The sequence below is a fragment of the Pelobates fuscus genome, chromosome 6, assembly GCF_036172605.1.
Source record: "Pelobates fuscus isolate aPelFus1 chromosome 6, aPelFus1.pri, whole genome shotgun sequence".
Classification (NCBI taxonomy): Eukaryota; Metazoa; Chordata; class Amphibia; order Anura; family Pelobatidae; genus Pelobates; species Pelobates fuscus.
The window spans coordinates 13,953,875-13,973,410 of NC_086322.1; the positions used below are offsets into that span (position 1 = coordinate 13,953,875).

General features: G+C 41.2%; 1 protein-coding gene across 8 annotated transcripts in view; it reads left to right on the plus strand.

The window, feature by feature from the left end:
• Positions 1–19,536, plus strand: part of DCTN1 (dynactin subunit 1) — a 120,590-nt gene that overhangs the window by 99,755 nt on the left and 1,299 nt on the right. For 5 of the 8 annotated variants that reach the window (XM_063457532.1, XM_063457535.1, XM_063457538.1 and 2 more), the window contains 17 exons: positions 1,690–1,881; positions 2,265–2,381; positions 2,494–2,646; positions 3,866–4,026; positions 8,038–8,206; positions 10,009–10,077; positions 10,159–10,221; positions 10,567–10,716; positions 10,797–10,958; positions 11,751–11,882; positions 12,356–12,484; positions 13,970–14,112; positions 14,367–14,533; positions 14,947–14,961; positions 16,778–16,911; positions 19,119–19,308; positions 19,389–19,462. In XM_063457532.1, the coding sequence (XP_063313602.1) occupies positions 1,690–1,881; positions 2,265–2,381; positions 2,494–2,646; positions 3,866–4,026; positions 8,038–8,206; positions 10,009–10,077; positions 10,159–10,221; positions 10,567–10,716; positions 10,797–10,958; positions 11,751–11,882; positions 12,356–12,484; positions 13,970–14,112; positions 14,367–14,533; positions 14,947–14,961; positions 16,778–16,911; positions 19,119–19,308; positions 19,389–19,462 (2,220 nt within the window). The remainder of the gene's footprint in view (positions 1–1,689; positions 1,882–2,264; positions 2,382–2,493; positions 2,647–3,865; positions 4,027–8,037; positions 8,207–10,008; positions 10,078–10,158; positions 10,222–10,566; positions 10,717–10,796; positions 10,959–11,750; positions 11,883–12,355; positions 12,485–13,969; positions 14,113–14,366; positions 14,534–14,946; positions 14,962–16,777; positions 16,912–19,118; positions 19,309–19,388; positions 19,463–19,536) is intronic. The other 3 variants (XM_063457533.1, XM_063457539.1, XM_063457540.1) reach the window with 1 other exon arrangement.

Genomic DNA, 19,536 nt, shown 5'->3' on the forward strand with positions numbered 1-19,536 from the left:
AACCATCACTCTGCATCATTCACACACACCCTGTGTATAGTACATAAACCATCACTCTGCATCATTCACACACACCCTGTGTATAGTACATAAACCATCACTCTGCATCATTCACACACACTCTGTGTATAGTACATAAACCATCACTCTGCTTCATTCACACACATATCCTGTATATAGTAAAGAAACCATCACTCTGCATCATTCACACACACCCTGTGTATAGTACATAAACCATCACTCTGCATCATTCACACATACCCTGTATATAGTACATAAACCATCACTCTGAATCATTCACACACACCCTGTGTATAGTACATAAACCATCACTCTGCATGATTCACACACACCCTGTGTATAGTACATAAACCATCACTCTGCTTCATTCACACACACCCTGTGTATAGTACATAAACCATCACTCTGAATCATTCACACATACCCTGTGTATAGTACATAAACCATCACTCTGCATCATTCACACACACCCTGTGTATAGTACATAAACCATCACTCTGCATCATTCACACACACCATGTGTATAGTACATAAACCATCACTCTGCATCATTCACACACACCCTGTGTATAGTACATAAACCATCACTCTGCATCATTCACACACACCATGTGTATAGTACATAAACCATCATAAACAATTACTTATAATTCTTATATACCCTCTCTATGGTGCATAAGCAATCACTCGGCATCATTCACTCATACCTTGCTTATAGTACATTAAAAACGTAATTTAGCATCATTCACACGCTGTGTTTGGTATATAAAGCTTTACACATATCCTGTGTATGGTACATAAATCATCATGCTGCATTGTTAACCTATCACTGCTGCCCAGACTAGATTAAATTAATACATTTGCAGGCTGTTGAGCTTCTACATTGAGCTCGTACCAAACCAAGGAACCAGGAAATTACTGATGTTAACTTAAAGTGAAACAATAGTTACAAAACAGCTTTAGCTTAATGAAGCGTTTTTTTCTGTATAGATCATATCGTTGCAGTGTCACTGCTCAATTCTTTTGCCATTTAGAAATCACTTTGTTTATGCCGGCATAGGCATAGGCACAACTCTTTGCATGTGACTAACACGGCCTTCCTAAACACTTCTTGTAAAGAGCCATCTAATCTTTACACTTTCTTTATTGCAAATTCTGTTTATGTAGAATTTCTTTATCTCTTGCTCTGTTAATAGCTTACTAGACCCTGCAGAAGCCTCCTGTATGTAATTAAAGTTCAATTTACAGAGCAGGAAATACAAATCTTTAAAGTGAGTTACATCTCATTGAAAATAAAACCATTTTGTTTTCATGCAGACTGTCAGTCACAGCCAGGGGAGGTGTGGCTAGGGCTGCGTAAACAGAAACAAGTGATTTAACTCCTAAATGGAAGATAATTGAGCAGTGAGACTTCAGAGGCTTGACCTATACACCAAAACGGCTTAATTAAGCTAAAGTTGTTTTGGTGACTATAGTCCCTTTAACCTTTATATGGGCACATCAGTGGTTTATCGCAGTTGTAGAATGGTTCAACAAGTAGTTCAATACAGTTCAAAAAAATATATTTTTTTAAATAAGAAAAACAAAATGCATGCCCTTTCTTGAATGACATTGTAAATCAGTCTCTGAATAGCTGCTCATTGGTATCTGCCCTCTGTCTATGTGCAGGAGGCCATCAATGAAATGAACGATGAGCTACAGGAGAATTCCCGGGAAACAGAGCTGGAGCTACGGGAACAGCTGGACATGGCCACCGCCAGAGTGCGTGAGGCAGAGAAACGCGTGGAGGCAGCACAGGAAACTGTGGCAGATTACCAGCAGACCATCACCAAATACCGAGACCTCACTGCACACCTACAGGTGAGCAATTAGGGAATGTGTAGCTGTACCTCAGTACATTCACATTCAGAATAATCTTTCAGTTCCCGGATGGACCTGCTCCTTCCTTAGATGGAGATTATGGATTATATTTAAAAAAATATTCCCACTTGGCTGCCATTTCCATTATCCAGCAATACCCACTAAAAACATTTACAACACTACCTTTTATAGCTGATGTAATGAAAAGCCTGCAGTAAAATCTTCGAGGGATGCTAAAGTGTGTGTGCGTTCATTGAATGGTATCTGTATGTTGGTTTACAGGTGAAAGGTTTGTTCTGACAAATATATTTTAGAGATATACATTTTTTTTAACATGCCGTGTTCCTTGCAGAGTATCTCATTAACACCTTGATTGGTTGCAGGATATGAACCGAGAGCTCCGCAGCCAGCAGGAGGCCACTGTGGAGAAGGAGCAGCAGCCTTCTCCAGAAATGTTTGACTTCAAGATCAAGTTTGCAGAGACAAAGGCCCATGCAAAGGTGGGATTTCTCCTATACCCTTTATCTCCCATCTGAAGTGTAAATCTGAGTCTGGAAGAGCTTGGGAATTTATATTCAGTCAACTTCAGTCTGTCTTCTTTCTTTTCTTCAGGCCATTGAGATGGAGCTACGGAAGATGGAGGTAAATCAAGCAAACCGGCATGTCTCCTTACTCACTTCCTTCATGCCAGACAGCTTCCTGCGACATGGCGGGGACCATGACTGTATCTTAGTTCTTCTGCTGATCCCTCGACTCATTTGCAAGGTGAGTGCAAGTTTCAATCCCAAAACATCATGAAAGTAATACATTTGGTGTATAAATCATGCATTTGCATTGCCACTGCTCAATTGTCTGCCATTTTTCAAGTTAAAGGGACGCTATAGTCACCAGAACAACTACAGATTATTGCATTTGTTCTGGTTAGTAAAATCATTCCCTTCAGGCATTTTGCAGTAAACACAGTTTCTCAGAGAAAATGCAGTGTTTACATTACAGCCTAGTAATAGCTCCACTGGCCACTCCTCAGATGGCTGCTAGAGGTGCTTCCTGGGTCAGTGCTGCACAGTGTGACTGACATTCAGTGTATCCCCCCTCTGGATGTAGACACTGAACTTTGCTGGCTTGTGTTTGCTGTGCCCCATGATCTGCCTCCTTAACAATCTGTGCCAAGCCAGCAGAAGCAGACTGCAAAAAAATGTAAGAATTTACTATATTTAGGTGTGGGGGGGGATTGAGGCAGGTGGGCTAAATAGTGATTTTAACACTATAGGGTCAGGAATACATGTTTGTGTTCGTGATCCTTTAAATCCCTTTTATTTACACAGCCATAGTCACACCTCATCTGGCTTTGACTCACACAGTCTCCCTTAAAAAGGTTTAATTTTTACAGAATATTCTCTTCCTTTGCTACTGTGAGATTGCAGGCAGGTGTGGTCAGTTCCCTATTCACCTGCAGCATGGTTTGCTAGATTTTAAATGTTTGTCTTGTTTACCTATTGCACGAATGTGTTGGCACGATATAAATAATTGTAATACTCTTTAATCATACATAGAAGGCTGCAGCAAGTTCTTATAGGAAAAGTATGAGCAAGTCCCCTTTTTCAGGAAGTGTTACAGTAGGGGAGGTGTAACTATGACTGTGTGAAAAAGTGATTTAACTCCTAATTGGAAAAGAATTGAGACTGCAGGGACATAATCTCTGTACCAAAACTGCTTCCTTAAGCTAACGTTGTTTGATGCTTTGTGTTCCTTTAATGGTTCAGTCAGCCATGTTTCCAGTTGTCATCCACACACTATTCTTGCTATGCAAGCCATCGTTACTTGTAGACCAGGGCTTAAAATGTCAAGTTCCACGCTACTAGCGGATAAGTACAGGCCACTGCAAGCCTGGAGTGTCCATGGGTGAATTTCTTACTCGACATGTAGATTATTGATTAATGAAAATCTGCAGGGTACAAACGCTAATGCTTTCTATATTCTACAGGCAGAGCTGATCAGCAAGCAGGCCCAGGAGAAGTTTGAGCTGACAGAGACCCGGGAGGAGAAGGTGGGCATTCGAGGAGCTGTAGGGGAACAGATGAGTTTTGCAGCTGGACTGGTGTACTCCCTCAGCCTCCTACAAGCCACGCTCCACAAATATGAACAGTAAGTGTTCCTACCAGTGCTGAGAATGATCATCTCCGGGCTCTGACTTTCACGCTGCACCTATTACAAAAAGTAACTTACGGGGTCGTTACTGAAGGGACAATTGTCAGAATTCAAAATAAACGTCACATTTAAGGCCAATGTAGCTAAGTTGGAAGCATAGCTGAAATGGAGGATTTTTCCAGTTTGCCCAGTTTGATTTTAGATTTGAAATTCACTGTGATTTTCAGGCACTTTAGTGAGTTAATTCTGTCAAAAACCACCCAAATCCATAGAATGTGAGGATGCCTAGAAAGGTAAGGTAAGGTCGTACTGAGAGATCCAGGATGCTATGAGTAAAGGACCATAAAAATCATTTAAAATGATCTGCTCTTTCCAAAAAGTATTAACCCCTTAAGGACCAAACTTCTGGAATAAAAGGGAATCATGACATGTCACACATGTCATCTGTCCTTAAGGGGTTAATATTGCATTCATGCTTCACTAAATGTATACAATCTATGAAATGCTTGCTTTAAACAATTTGTTCATACATTTTAGTATTGTTTGCAAACTAATTATACTTAAACCCCCCCACAAGGTGGCGCAGTCTGGGCTAAAATACTTAATTCCCAATATCTCTCCAAGTTCAGTTCTAAATGGCATTGGTCCGCTTCATTTATTTTTATTCTTTATGTGAGGCATTTAAACAGGAACTGTTTTTTTTTCCCCACACCTCACAAATGCATATATGTAAAATATAGGCGTGAGTATACATTATATGCTAAAATCCCAGGGAGTGAGCGTTCACCGTTAAATCTCCGATGAGAGAAAGATGTTAACGGTAATATTCATACATAGCTGTGAGATTGGCGTGTTGGCTACATTGTGTCGTGCTAAGTGTGCAGTGAACCAGATGAATACCGACCTACCTTGGACATACTGTGCAGAAGGTCTGTGCTGACATTAATACGTATCTCTCAGTTCAGCACTGAGCCATATAGTGGAGCTGTATAAACAAGTCATTTTAAACCATTGTTTAGCTTAATTTCTGGCACTGATAGGGTTAAAGTAGGAAGATAATTGTGATGTTGATATGTTTTTCTGTTAGATTTGCTGTTTGCATGCAATTCCTGTTATTAGTATCTCTGTGCTATGAATGAATAGGGGGGGCGCGAGTGATGTTGTTTTTGGCTTCCTTTCCTCTTCCTGTGGGATTAAGAGGAACATGAGGTCATCCTCCTTCCGTCATGGCTGGAATCCCAACACAAGCCTTCATCAGCTTACTGCATAATCATACTACTCAAATGTAAACATAAACACAACAGGTGCATTAATAACGGACGTCTCTATCAATGTGTGGTGTTGGTTTTATGTCCTTTATTTTCAGATGACCATCCAAAACACTGTTATCTATCTATTTATTTATTTTATCCCCACTAACAATTTACAATTATAGCCCTAGATACTCTTGCAGAATGCTAAATGTCTGCAGAGAGAAAACGAAATTGGCCTCCGTAACCCAATGATGGACCCCACCAAAATCCCCACTATAATCAGTCACTATTACTGAACTCCTCGTTATTAAATCAACCTGAATTTACTACGACAGCTGGCATCAAAATCAGGAAGTTACTCATATTTTCACGCTTGACAGCAAATTATTGTATTTTTATTTTATATTTTTAGTTGATTAAGAATTGTATTTATCGTTTTGTGCTGCCTGTAGGTTTCATGTCCTCATTGTTATATACAAGTAACTAATGTTTCCATTCTGGAACTTTGTGATTCCTCATTCCACTGTACACACACCATCCTCATGCCTAAGACCGGCTTGATTCTAGCGATGGAGAAACTCTTGTCATGTATAATGTGCCACTTTAATCTGCAAGTGATTTTATCTGTACTTTGTGGTAGTCAGTTGGCAAGAAAATACAGCGATATACTCTGTAAATAAAATGATTACACCACTCACCGCTGCTCAGACCCACGAGAAAGCACAATGAAAGACCCATGTATGGCTCCTTAATAACAATCAAAATGTATGCTGGGCAGGTACACAAGAAAACGAAAAGTCTACTAAAATCCAAGAAAATCACATTCTCATGCTCATGCCGGTTCTTAGGATAATATCACTCAATAAGCACAGCTTTCACTGTAATTTTTCCTGCTCTGCTGTGCTTGTTGGTCTTGTTAGTGGACTCAGCTGTCCTCGCTTTACATCACAAAATACCGCAGCTAATTACTTCCTGCACAGGGATGAGGGCCTATCTAAAGCCAGGCAACGTGAAATCTCCTCGTTTCACATCTGTTCTTTACCATTCACTGCTTGTTTTTTATTTCATTCATTGCGGTTATTGCAGACTAATGGAGTTTGTCAGCCTAGGAATTCTATTTACTGCAAAATTACTGGGGTTTCTCTTAAATAAGTTATATTAGAGCTGGACTTCCACTAATCGGTATTAATGTTGTTAAGGTGGTGATTTTTTCTGATCTAGCTTTTCCTGGATGCCATGTTTTAATGTATGTTAGGATTCTTCTCCACACAGATTATATGAGTCCTCCTTTAAGGTGTTTGGATGTGTGTGTCTCTCCATGAGTTAGCAGAGACACTGTAGGGGAGTGTTGTATGTTTTATCCTTTAAGGTGTTTGGATGTGTGTGTCTCTCCATGAGTTAGCAGAGACACTGTAGGGGAGTGTTGTATGTTTTATCCTTTAAGGTGTTTGGATGTGTGTGTCTCTCCATGAGTTAGCAGAGACACTGTAGGGGAGTGTTGTATGTTTTATCCTTTAAGGTGTTTGGATGTGTGTCTCTCTCCATGAGTTAGCAGAGACACTGTAGGGGAGTGTTGTATGTTTTATCCCTTAAGGTGTTTGGATGTGTGTGTCTCTCCATGAGTTAGCAGAGACACTGTAGGGGAGTGTTGTATGTTTTATCCCTTAAGGTGTTTGGATGTGTGTGTCTCTCCATGAGTTAGCAGAGACACTGTAGGGGAGTGTTGTATGTTTTATCCTTTAAGGTGTTTGGATGTGTGTCTCTCTCCATGAGTTAGCAGAGACACTGTAGGGGAGTGTTGTATGTTTTATCCCTTAAGGTGTTTGGATGTGTGTCTCTCTCCATGAGTTAGCAGAGACACTGTAGGGGAGTGTTGTATGTTTTATCCTTTAAGGTGTTTGGATGTGTGTGTCTCTCCATGAGTTAGCAGAGACACTGTAGGGGAGTGTTGTATGTTTTATCCTTTAAGGTGTTTGGATGTGTGTGTCTCTCCATGAGTGAGCAGAGACACTGTAGGGGAGTGTTGTATGTTTTATCCTTTAAGGTGTTTGGATGTGTGTGTCTCTCCATGAGTTAGCAGAGACACTGTAGGGGAGTGTTGTATGTTTTATCCTTTAAGGTGTTTGGATGTGTGTCTCTCTCCATGAGTTAGCAGAGACACTGTAGGGGAGTGTTGTATGTTTTATCCTTTAAGGTGTTTGGATGTGTGTGTCTCTCCATGAGTGAGCAGAGACACTGTAGGGGAGTGTTTTATGTTTTATCCCTTAAGGTGTTTGGATGTGTGTGTCTCTCCATGAGTTAGCAGAGACACTGTAGGGGAGTGTTGTATGTTTTATCCTTTAAGGTGTTTGGATGTGTGTGTCTCTCCATGAGTTAGCAGAGACACTGTAGGGGAGTGTTGTATGTTTTATCCTTTAAGGTGTTTGGATGTGTGTCTCTCTCCATGAGTTAGCAGAGACACTGTAGGGGAGTGTTGTATGTTTTATCCTTTAAGGTGTTTGGATGTGTGTGTCTCTCCATGAGTGAGCAGAGACACTGTAGGGGAGTGTTGTATGTTTTATCCCTTAAGGTGTTTGGATGTGTGTGTCTCTCCATGAGTTAGCAGAGACACTGTAGGGGAGTGTTGTATGTTTTATCCCTTAAGGTGTTTGGATGTGTGTGTCTCTCCATGAGTTAGCAGAGACACTGTAGGGGAGTGTTGTATGTTTTATGTGGTTCTGGTATTCAGACTATTAAAGCTGACTCTCTGCTACAGAGCTTTGAATAAGTGCAGTGTGGAAGTGTACAAGAAGATCGGGATGCTATACCCAGAGATGAGCGTACACGAACGCTCTCTGGATTTCCTCATTGAGCTTCTGCACAAAGACCAACTGGATGAGACCGTGAACGTGGAGCCGCTGACCAAGGCTATCAAATATTACCAGGTATTGGGTACAGGCATGAAGTAATCTGACATCTGTTATAATTCTGATATGTCGTCATTTTATTTTATATATACACATACATACAATCCATGTAGAAGTTAGAGAAAGCCATAAATAACCAGGAATAGTGTAATGTGAGGCTAATGCCAGTATAATGCTTTTGTCGCTCATAAAAAGGGGTATTAAAGGGACATTCCAGGCAATACAACTTTAATGCGTTTGATAGATTTTTACTTCCTTTATACTGTATTTTTTTTCATTTCAAATCTTTGTTTTTTGCACAAAAAATGTATGTTTTGCGGAATGCCTGCACCATAAGCCTGCCTCCTTAGCCACACCTCTCATGCCAGTTAGACTTCATTTTTTTTTTTATTAGCTTTATGCAACAGGTATATTGTAGATCATTAACTGGTTAAAGAAGTTAGTCGGACCGTGCGGATTGCAGTTTGGCAGACATGGGACATTTACATCAGCAGAACATAAACAAAAACATTGTGGGCATAGCATTGTGGCAAACAAAACCGGATGGTGAGGGGCTGCTAGTTGTGCCCTGGGGTGGACACTATGTCTAAAGTGGTGCGATGTAGTGGACTATAATGATTAGGTGCGGACTCATTAAGCTAGGGGCCTCTGTGGCAAGAGTCTGGCAATAAAGTCCATGGCTTAACATAGTATTGTCCTCTGCCTTGAGGTTGGGGTTCTCCCTGTCAGGGTCTCAGTCGCCCAGGAAGCTTGGTTAGTGTCTTTATGGCGCTTCCTCCTGGGTTCCTCCTGGTTGTCAACTTGTCTTTCTGGGTGTTGTCAACTGTTGCGCTCGGGGTTTCGGGGTTGATCCCCAGTTTGTCCCAAAGTGTTTGCGGGTCTTGTTCAGATGTGAGGGCATGTAGTTGGTCTCCACTTGGGACTAGTAAGGCTCCATCAGTACTCCATCTGTAGCGCACCTCTCGATCTCTGAGTTGTTACCGCAAATGGTATGTCTCCATATATTGTTACAACATTGTTTTTAAACTTGACCTTGCCCATCTCCCGTGAGCGGGCTATAATTGCGGAGTAAACTGCTATGTCCTTTGTCACAATAACGGTGTCTCTTGGTGCATCAGTCGGTGCTGAAGCTACCTTTCGGATGCGGAAAGCCGCCAAGAGCATGGATGGGTCATTTCTGTTTTTAAGCCCTGTGAATATGAAGAGCCTCTGGGCATATGGCAGGAGCTCCTCCCCACCGACCTCTTCTGGGGATCCTGCACAACTAATTAGTAAAATTGAATATTTTCTTTATGAAGAAAGGTTTAAAAACATGAACTTGTTTACTTTGTAATAAAGGCAACTCCTAAGTCCTATGGCAATATTATATATGGCCATTATTAACATCTCTTTAGCAACCTGCTCATTAAAAGGGTGGTACAAAGAACCACAGGTCACGGATTCAGACTTGAAAAGATGATATTTCGTCTATGACCGAAGAAAACGTTCTTAACATTAAAAAGACTTGGAATCCTCTGCCTAGAGAGGTTATCCTGTTCTGTACAGCTTGCTAAACAGTGTCTGGATACTTTTTGAGGAAAACAGAATATTCAAGGACATAGTTAATGAGGACTAACCGCTTGTTATTCAGAGTAGAGATTCACTTTGGAGTCTAGAAGTCATTTTTTCCCAGTTTTGTAAAATTGTAAAGCAATTATTTGTATTATTTTGCCTTCTTTATACTTGTACATGTAGTTATATATGTTTATACATGTAGGTAAAATGTGTGACAGGTATGTGAAAAGGACTTTGTCATATGATGCTTTCTTTTTGTTACTTAGCACTTATACAGTATCCACCTGGAGGAGCAGACAGAGGACTGCACCATGCAGCTCTTCGACCACATCAAGGTAGCATAGACCTTGTCCACCAAATTCCACTGATTCTTTCTTGGTAGTGGTTGTAGTTACTGACCTTCATTCTCTCTACAGTTTACACAGAGTGCCCTGGACTGTATAGGGGTGGAAGTGAGCCGGCTGCGTGCCTTCCTGCATGTAAGTTATTATATTGTAGGTTAAATACTTCATAAACCTTGCCCTGTTACATGGGAGCATGTACAGTTAGCAATGCGGCCTTATGTATTCAGCAGGGTGTGTTCTGCAGATCAGAGGAACATGGACTGACTGCACGTTATCCTCCCCCAAGTTGCGGATGACACATGCCAAATATAAACTACTTGTTAAAAGGCAGATTTTCAAGCTATATTGTGCTGTGAGATTTAAGTAGAGCAGAATCTGTCATGTAAAGGAGTGCATTGTTTTTGTGTAATAATGCTGGGGATTATATATTAATGCCAGCTTATATAGAGGCATATTACAATGATGATTTGTCTCTTTCAGACCGGTCAAGAAGCATCAGATCTGGCAATCCTTCTAAAGGATCTAGAGACCTCATGTAGTGACATCCGTCAGTTCTGCAAGAAGATCAGACGCCGAATGCCTGGCACAGAGGCTGCAGGGATACCAGCTGCTCTTAGCTTTGGATCACAGGTGGGAGGGGCCTGATTTTGGGGGTCCAGGGATTAGTGTGCGTGTCGCCTAGATTTAATATGGGATACTTTCAAATCCAGGTCTCCGAGATATTGCTGGAGTGTCGCAAGCATCTGAAGTGTGTGGTGGCGGTGTTCCAGGAAGTGGCAGCTGCTGGGGCACAGATGCTCGCTCCTCTTGGGGAAAATGAGGGTCTACAAGCTTTGAAACTGGAGGATGTAGCCTTCAAGGCATCAGAGCAGGTAACATATTAGTGGTTTGATTAAAGGGTTTATCCTGTTAATCATTTTTCTCTATGTATTTATGGGACGGAAGAAAGGTATCCCCCTCATGGGTGTTTAAGAGCAGCTATTCACACGTTGATTTTGAAGCGCTACTTACTGTTTACACTGAGCTCACTGCTACAGGTAACCTATTAAACTGTACAGATGGCTTGTGGAAATGAGGAGAGGGCATTTTACTAATCAAACACACAAAGTGGTGGCATTGTGACTTCTACTAGCATTCACTGTATGTGTTGACCTGGTGTAATTGATGGCTTGAAAAATCATATATCTCTGCTTAGTGAAGAGTTCATAATGCATTGCTTGCGTTATTTATTTAAAATTCAGATTAAAGATTATTTTATGTTGGATATTTACAAATGCCCTCATATTCCTGGATTAGTGACATGTGAGTGTTGGCCAAATGAGGGTCAGAATTTGGAAGGAAGTTATATTTTCATGATAATTCTGACATGGTATTGTTCGTGAATGAAGGTACAATAGATCTTTTTCACCTGTCATGCCCAAAACTACTTTTGCTCTTTTAAAAAGCGCATAAAATTTTATCTACACTGAGTGCAGCTGTTTTTCTAGCTAATGTATGGAGTGAGAAACAAAAACATTAAACATGGGGTTTTCTCCCAGCTGTCATTCAATTCTTCAGCATTGAATCTATTATACCATTGTGCATCAGTTAGCCAGAAAGATTTAACGGCTGCAAGCTTGTTTCTAGATGTGAATCTGTTCTAAGATTGTTTACCTCTTTTTCAGATATACGGTTCACAGGGCAGTAACCCATATGAGTGCCTTCGCCAGTCCTGCAACATCTTGATTGCCACCATGAATAAGATGGCCACCGCCATGCAGGAAGGGGAGTATGATGCAGAGAAACCCCAAAGCAAGGTGGGTATTTTGTACATCAACACAACTGTGTCTTGACTCCATATGTGCATCACTGTTATGCTGTGTCTTGACTCCATATGTGCATCACTGTTATGCTGTGTCTTGACTCCATATGTACATCACTGTTATGCTGCGTCTTGACTCCATATGTGCATCACTGTTATGCTGCGTCTTGACTCCATATGTGCATCACTGTTATGCTGCGTCTTGACTCCATATGTGCATCACTGTTATGCTGTGTCTTGACTCCATATGTACATCACTGTTATGCTGTGTCTTGACTCCATATGTACATCACTGTTATGCTGTGTCTTGACTCCATATGTACATCACTGTTATGCTGCGTCTTGACTCCATATGTGCATCACTGTTATGCTGCGTCTTGACTCCATATGTACATCACTGTTATGCTGTGTCTTGACTCCATATGTGCATCACTGTTATGTACTAATCCAAGCCTTTCTTCCCGTCAGTCACCTCCTCCGGTGGAGCAGAGAGCGGCTGCCCTGCGAGCAGAGATTACAGATGCAGAGGGACTTGGTTTGAAACTGGAGGACAGAGAGACGGTTATCAAGGAGTTAAAGAAATCGCTGAAGTTCAAGGTGACTCAAAGTGTTAAAGCTGTAAATTCCTGTTGATTGGTGCAGTGTGCAGTTGTCTTGCATTTTCAGAAAGGTTGATGATGGCTTGGTGTCATTTTCAGAGTTTTGCTTTCCTCGCATGTCGCACTTATTTTGTTTGTTGACAAACCTGATGGTTCAAGATCAAAATAGCTAACTCCTACTCACAGAGGAAAACCTCAGACTGACAGAGGGAAACATGACCAGCTGTTATAAACTCCATGCTTATAACAGCTGGTAGTCAGGAATAAAAAAAAAAAAAAACACACACTGCTTTGAGACTAAATGTCTTTCACTCTGTGGTAATAGGAACTCTGTACATTAGGATATCTGGGCAGCGCAGTAGCCACTGGTATTAAAGAGAATAAAATGTTGGAAGAAACTGATTCATTGTATTTAGTTCCACATTTTTCACATATAGGGCTAAGGATTTGTGATTGCATTTCTCATAGATCAACAGAAAGTTTCCGGTTGTCTCAATGTCAAAAGACAGACATCTAGAACCTGTAACCGAAAGGTGCTACATGGATGTGATTTTTAAAAGAGGCTTCATTATTTGTTGGCCTGCCTCATGACTTTTAAGTTACACTATAGGAACACAAACATGTATTCCTGACCCTAGTGTTAAACCCACCATTTAGGTGGCTTGCCCCCCCCTCAGCCCCCGTTAAAAGGAATAGGAACTCACCTTATTTCCAGCACTGCCGGCACTGGTCCCGCCCCGATCCGCCTACTTAATGACATCAGAATTCCCGATTTTCAGCCAATCCAATACTTTCCCATTGGAAAAGCATTGAATTGGCTAAAATCGTCAAGGAGGCGAGATGGGGGCAGGGGCAAACGCTGTTTTGGCCAGTCAGCACTTCTTCATAGAGATACATTAAATCAATGCATCTCTATGAGGAAAATTCAGCGTCTCCATGCAGAGCGTGGAGACGCTGAACGGCAGTGCTGCCTACTGTGCCCTGAGCCAGGAAGCACCTCCAGCAGCCATCTGAGGAGTTGCCACTTGGAGGTGTCCCTAGGGGCAATGTAAACACTGGGAAGCTGGAGGCAATATTCTGTTCTGTAGTCATGTACCTGATTTGATCCATCTATTCTCTCCAGCTGTAGTAAGTTGCCAAATGCTTATTGACATTGAAGAATATGGCATTCTAATGATCACTGTCTGCATTACTGACTGGAAGGGTCTAAGGCAGGGGTCCTCAAACTCCAGCCCCCCAGATGTTGCTGAACTACAACTCCCATGATTCTCTAGCTATCTATGTAATTCAAAGAATCATGGGAGTTGTAGTTCAGCAACATCTGGGGGGCCGGAGTTTGAGGACCCCTGGTCTAAGTCATGGGACGCATTCTGTATCTTGGTTACAAAATTCATTACGATTCATCTAAATGTTATACCTGCCTCTTTTTCTGTCGGAACATGGGAAACCAGAGCTAACTGGACCTGTCACTCGTTGTGTTTAGGGCGAGGAACTCAGCGAGGCGAATGTTCGTTTAAGCCTCCTGGAAAAGAAGCTGGACAGTGCCTCCAAAGAAGCAGATGACCGGGTGGAGAAGATCCAGACCAAGCTAGAAGAGACCCAGACACTACTGAAGAAGAAGGAGAAGTACGTTTTGAGAGATGTGATGGTCTTATATTGTAGTTCCCTGCCAAGATGTCCCAACATTTTCCAAACTTGCTTTTCTTCCCAATGTCCCTACTCCAGATATTTTACACATCTCTAGTAATGAATGAATTGTTAATGCCATCAGCTGTGGATTAACTACTCTGACCTGCACCTTCCTGTTATATTCTGCGATAACCTAAATCTGCTCTGTGTGTTAAACACTACTTTAATGGTGCATTGTTTGCTGTCTTCAGAGAATTTGAAGAGACCATGGATGCCCTACAGGCTGATATTGATCAATTAGAATCTGAGAAAGCAGAACTTCGTCAGCGGCTAAACAACCAGTCGAAGAGGACCATTGAAGGGCTACGAGGAGCTCCTGCTTCTGGCGTGGCCTCTATCGTATCTGGGATTGCAGGAGGTGAGTGTGATAAACGCATACTATTTTCTCACTTGTAGATTACTTGGGATCCATATTGCATACAAATCTCTCCGTGAATGTACGTTCACCAATGAACGTTTTCCACTGCTTCCAGCGAGGAAACGCATCACGTTTGCAGGGCTTCCTGCGGTGAGTTTAGTGGCCTATTGCAGATCAGTTGAGAGCATCAATCAGATTAACTTTAGTCTGAGCATCAATTAAACATGAATTGTTTTCTCAAATTAGCAATAGATAAGTGTCCCCATTTTACTTTTCCTATAAGGTGCTATTGTGTTAAAAAAAAAAAAAAAATTAAGAATTTTTGAGGTTTTGCAATAAAATACTGTCAAATGCTGAATTTCTATTTCTCCTCTTAACTCTAATCTGTATCTTTCCAACTCCTCACCAATCAGAGGAAGAGCAGAGAGGTACAGTAACACGTCAACCACAGCTACCCATAATTCGTAACTGCACCACAACCCTGTCTAAACCTATATCATCCAGGGAGAAAATGTACTGTTCTCTGTTGTATTCTGTTTATCTGTCTTTATATGGACGAAAACCATCCGGGCCCTGTTAGTCCTGGGCTGTCATGTGATTCATTCAGTAAACTCATTCCCGCATGAAGAATAGAATCACATACAGTAAAGCAGTGTCTCAAGAAAAAGCAAATTTATAACTTTTACACAATTAGGCTAATAAAAAAACCTTCATCCAAAAATATTTTCGTTCTTTAGATGGTTCGTTAAGCGGAAAATCTACCATTATCATTGGTGGTAGGTGAGGGCTCTAAATGTAATAACACGGGAGGGTCCGATTGCTTCCACCATTGGCGGTATGTGGGGGATCTCTAAATATAATAAGGGAGGGACCGATTACTTTCACCATTGGCGGTGTGTTGGAACTCTAAATATAATAACAATGGAGGGGCCGATTACTTCCACCATTGGGGGTGTGTGGGGACTCTAAATATAATGACAAGGGGGTTGGATCTATTGTACCCCCACGCACCCACCCATTAGCAGCTCTACTAATGGGAAGAGAGAAGTACCGGTATTTTCCCACCATTCCCACACCCAATAGCAGATGGGTGAGGACTAATCGTAAAATATGTAGGGATGCCCACCCCTAACCCCCCAAACAATGATCCTGGTAGCTAGAAGTCCCCATGCCCCTAGCCACGATATGTAATAAACAAATCCTACCTACCTTACCCTGCCCTAATAAAAGTGAGAGGGGGCAAAAACGAAATTCTTTAATTACCCTTGCCATCGGATGCCTTCTTAAAACTTCTTGTGTTCATCCCCCAAAAAGGCTCCCTTATCTTGATATTTGCCTGGGAGCCTCCCTAATGCACCTGCTTCTCCTTTTAAGTAATCAAATTACAAGTAGGAGCTGTTTTTTTCCCACCTTGTAATTTAAAAAAAAAACTAACAACCGAATTGCATGACAATCGGTTTGTCTTTTATTTTGCATTTGCTCATTCATCTATCTGACGAATGTCCGAAATGCCTGAATTTCAGTTGAATTCGTATGAACTATTTACCAAGTCTAACAGAGCAGCAGTTTAATATTGCTGCAGACATCATCAGAATTACCATTTGTAATTGTTTGTAAAGTGTAAACTGGACATTACACAGCACTTCACAGACAATGTTTTAGAATAACCTGCTATATTATACATGGCATTGGTCTAAAATAAATAAGGATACACTTTCTTTCCTGATTGTCTCTGCATGTGATCCCCAGATATTGCTTTCTAGAAGTACTGCTAGTGGTCCCCCCCCACCTTCCCAGGGATATCCTATCCTTGACTTATATGTCTCTTCTAGATAAAATAGGTTTGAAAGCTGGTTACTTTATTGTAACTTGTATGGGTTTTTCTCCTTGTGTACGTTTGTTTAATTGTCTAATGCTGTCTGAAAGGCAATATTAAAAAAGAAAAAAAACATGGCTCCTTCCAGTAACCAGCTTTATTCGAATTTAATTTAGCTGCCCTTTATCCTTCAGATATGTTGATTTAAGGAGTCACTACATGTTTTATTAGGTCACACAGTACGAGGTGTTTGCATGTACATTATTATTATTATTTAAGGGCCACAGTGTTATTTTTTCCAGATTTGTCATGCTTCCTGCATGCAGAAACCTTCATGTATTTCTGCCTGTCTTACAGGGGGGATGTGCATGTCAATAGGTTCTGTTTGCATTGTTTCCCCATTCCCACCCATCTTCTTATTTCTCCAGGAGTCTCTTCCAACCAAGGTTTACTGAATGGATCTGGACCTGTGCAGATCAGGGACTCTCCATTACTGCTGCAGCAAATTGAAGCCATGCGGCTCTCATTAACTCATCTAAAGCACGAGAACAACAGACTGAAGGTGACTGATAGTATACATAGTTCTCAGCATGTCATATACCTATCCCAAATTACCTAAACCATGTGAGCAGACTGAAGGTGACTGATAGTATACATAGTTCTCAGCATGTCCTATACCTATCCCAAATTACCTAAACCGTGTGAGCAGACTGAAGGTGACTGATAGTATACATAGTTCTCAGCATGTCCTATACCTATCCCAAATTACCTAAACCGTGTGAGCAGACTGAAGGTGACTGATAGTATACATAGTTCTCAGCATGTCATATACCTATCCCAAATTACCTAAACCATGTGAGCAGACTGAAGGTGACTGATAGTATACATAGTTCTCAGCATGTCCTATACCTATCCCAAATTACCTAAACCATGTGAGCAGACTGAAGGTGACTGATAGTATACATAGTTCTCAGCATGTCCTATACCTATCCCAAATTACCTAAACCATGTGAGCAGACTGAAGGTGACTGATAGTATACATAGTTCTCAGCATGTCATATACCTATCCCAAATTACCTAAACCATGTGAGCAGACTGAAGGTGACTGATAGTATACATAGTTCTCAGCATGTCCTATACCTATCCCAAATTACCTAAACCGTGTGAGCAGACTGAAGGTGACTGATAGTATACATAGTTCTCAGCATGTCATATACCTATCCCAAATTACCTAAACCATGTGAGCAGACTGAAGGTGACTGATAGTATACATAGTTCTCAGCATGTCATATACCTATCCCAAATTACCTAAACCATGTGAGCAGACTGAAGGTGACTGATAGTATACATAGTTCTCAGCATGTCCTATACCTATCCCAAATTACCTAAACCATGTGAGCAGACTGAAGGTGACTGATAGTATACATAGTTCTCAGCATGTCATATACCTATCCCAAATTACCTAAACCATGTGAGCAGACTGAAGGTGACTGATAGTATACATAGTTCTCAGCATGTCCTATACCTATCCCAAATTACCTAAACCGTGTGAGCAGACTGAAGGTGACTGATAGTATACATAGTTCTCAGCATGTCATATACCTATCCCAAATTACCTAAACCGTGTGAGAAGACTGAAGGTGACTGATAGTATACATAGTTCTCAGCATGTCATATACCTATCCCAAATTACCTAAACCATGTGAGCAGACTGAAGGTGACTGATAGTATACATAGTTCTCAGCATGTCATATACCTATCCCAAATTACCTAAACCATGTGAGCAGACTGAAGGTGACTGATAGTATACATAGTTCTCAGCATGTCCTATACCTATCCCAAATTACCTAAACCATGTGAGCAGACTGAAGGTGACTGATAGTATACATAGTTCTCAGCATGTCATATACCTATCCCAAATTACCTAAACCATGTGAGCAGACTGAAGGTGACTGATAGTATACATAGTTCTCAGCATGTCATATACCTATCCCAAATTACCTAAACCATGTGAGCAGACTGAAGGTGACTGATAGTATACATAGTTCTCAGCATGTCCTATACCTATCCCAAATTACCTAAACCATGTGAGCAGACTGAAGGTGACTGATAGTATACATAGTTCTCAGCACGTCATATACCTATCCCAAATTACCTAAACCGTGTGAGCAGACTGAAGGTGACTGATAGTATACATAGTTCTCAGCATGTCATATACCTATCCCAAATTACCTAAACCGTGTGAGCAGACTGAAGGTGACTGATAGTATACATAGTTCTCAGCATGTCCTATACCTATCCCAAATTACCTAAACCATGTGAGCAGACTGAAGATGATTGATCGACAGATTAAGTACACATTGTGATAGAACCTTGCTAAGTACAGGTGGAGAAGAGGCTGTTGTTCCTGAAATTCTCTTGCAGTGCTGCTCAGTTCAGTAATGAAGCCTGTTCGCTTCCCCAGTTGAATGGTCTTCCCATTGTTTTAGCAGTGACCGCAAAGCTCACTATAGACATTGTTCATATCAAAACCTCCTTGGGCCATTTGTTTAAATGGCTGTAAGCTTGAACCTAGCAATGTTGCTGATTATCTTTACTGACAGATATCAAGATACCTGTTTTTTTTTTTGTTTTTTTTTTGTGTACCTGAATAAATCTAACAACTAATATTTATCTAATATCTAATTTAAATATTATTATTAGAAGTCTATATCAGGCTCCTGTCCACCTTCACTATGTAAGATCTGTTTATACCCCTCCGATCCTCAGGCTAAACGGATAAAGGAGGATCTGGCTTCTCTGCCCCCTCTGCATATCCCTAAGCTGACACTCCCCAAAGACCGTCAGCGAGAGGATCCGCTGTCCGGCACTTTGTACCGCAAGACCAGCCAGCTACTCGATACTTTGCAGCAAATGAGCGCCAGTACCAAGGTGGTAGACATCACACACAAGAAGACAAGTATGTCCTAGTGACCACAAGGTTTGATCAGAGGGAAGTAATACTGATTTAGGTCTGCTCACTTATTGCTTGTCTTTCAGGGAGTCCAGCAGCCCAGCTACTCGAGCAGACAGCCCGGCTAAAGTCTCTCAGTGACACAATTGACAAACTGAAGGTAAATGCTCTAAGTTGGCTCACTTAAACGGAGGAGGTTTTATTATCTGCCAGATTGGTTGGAACAATAGATAG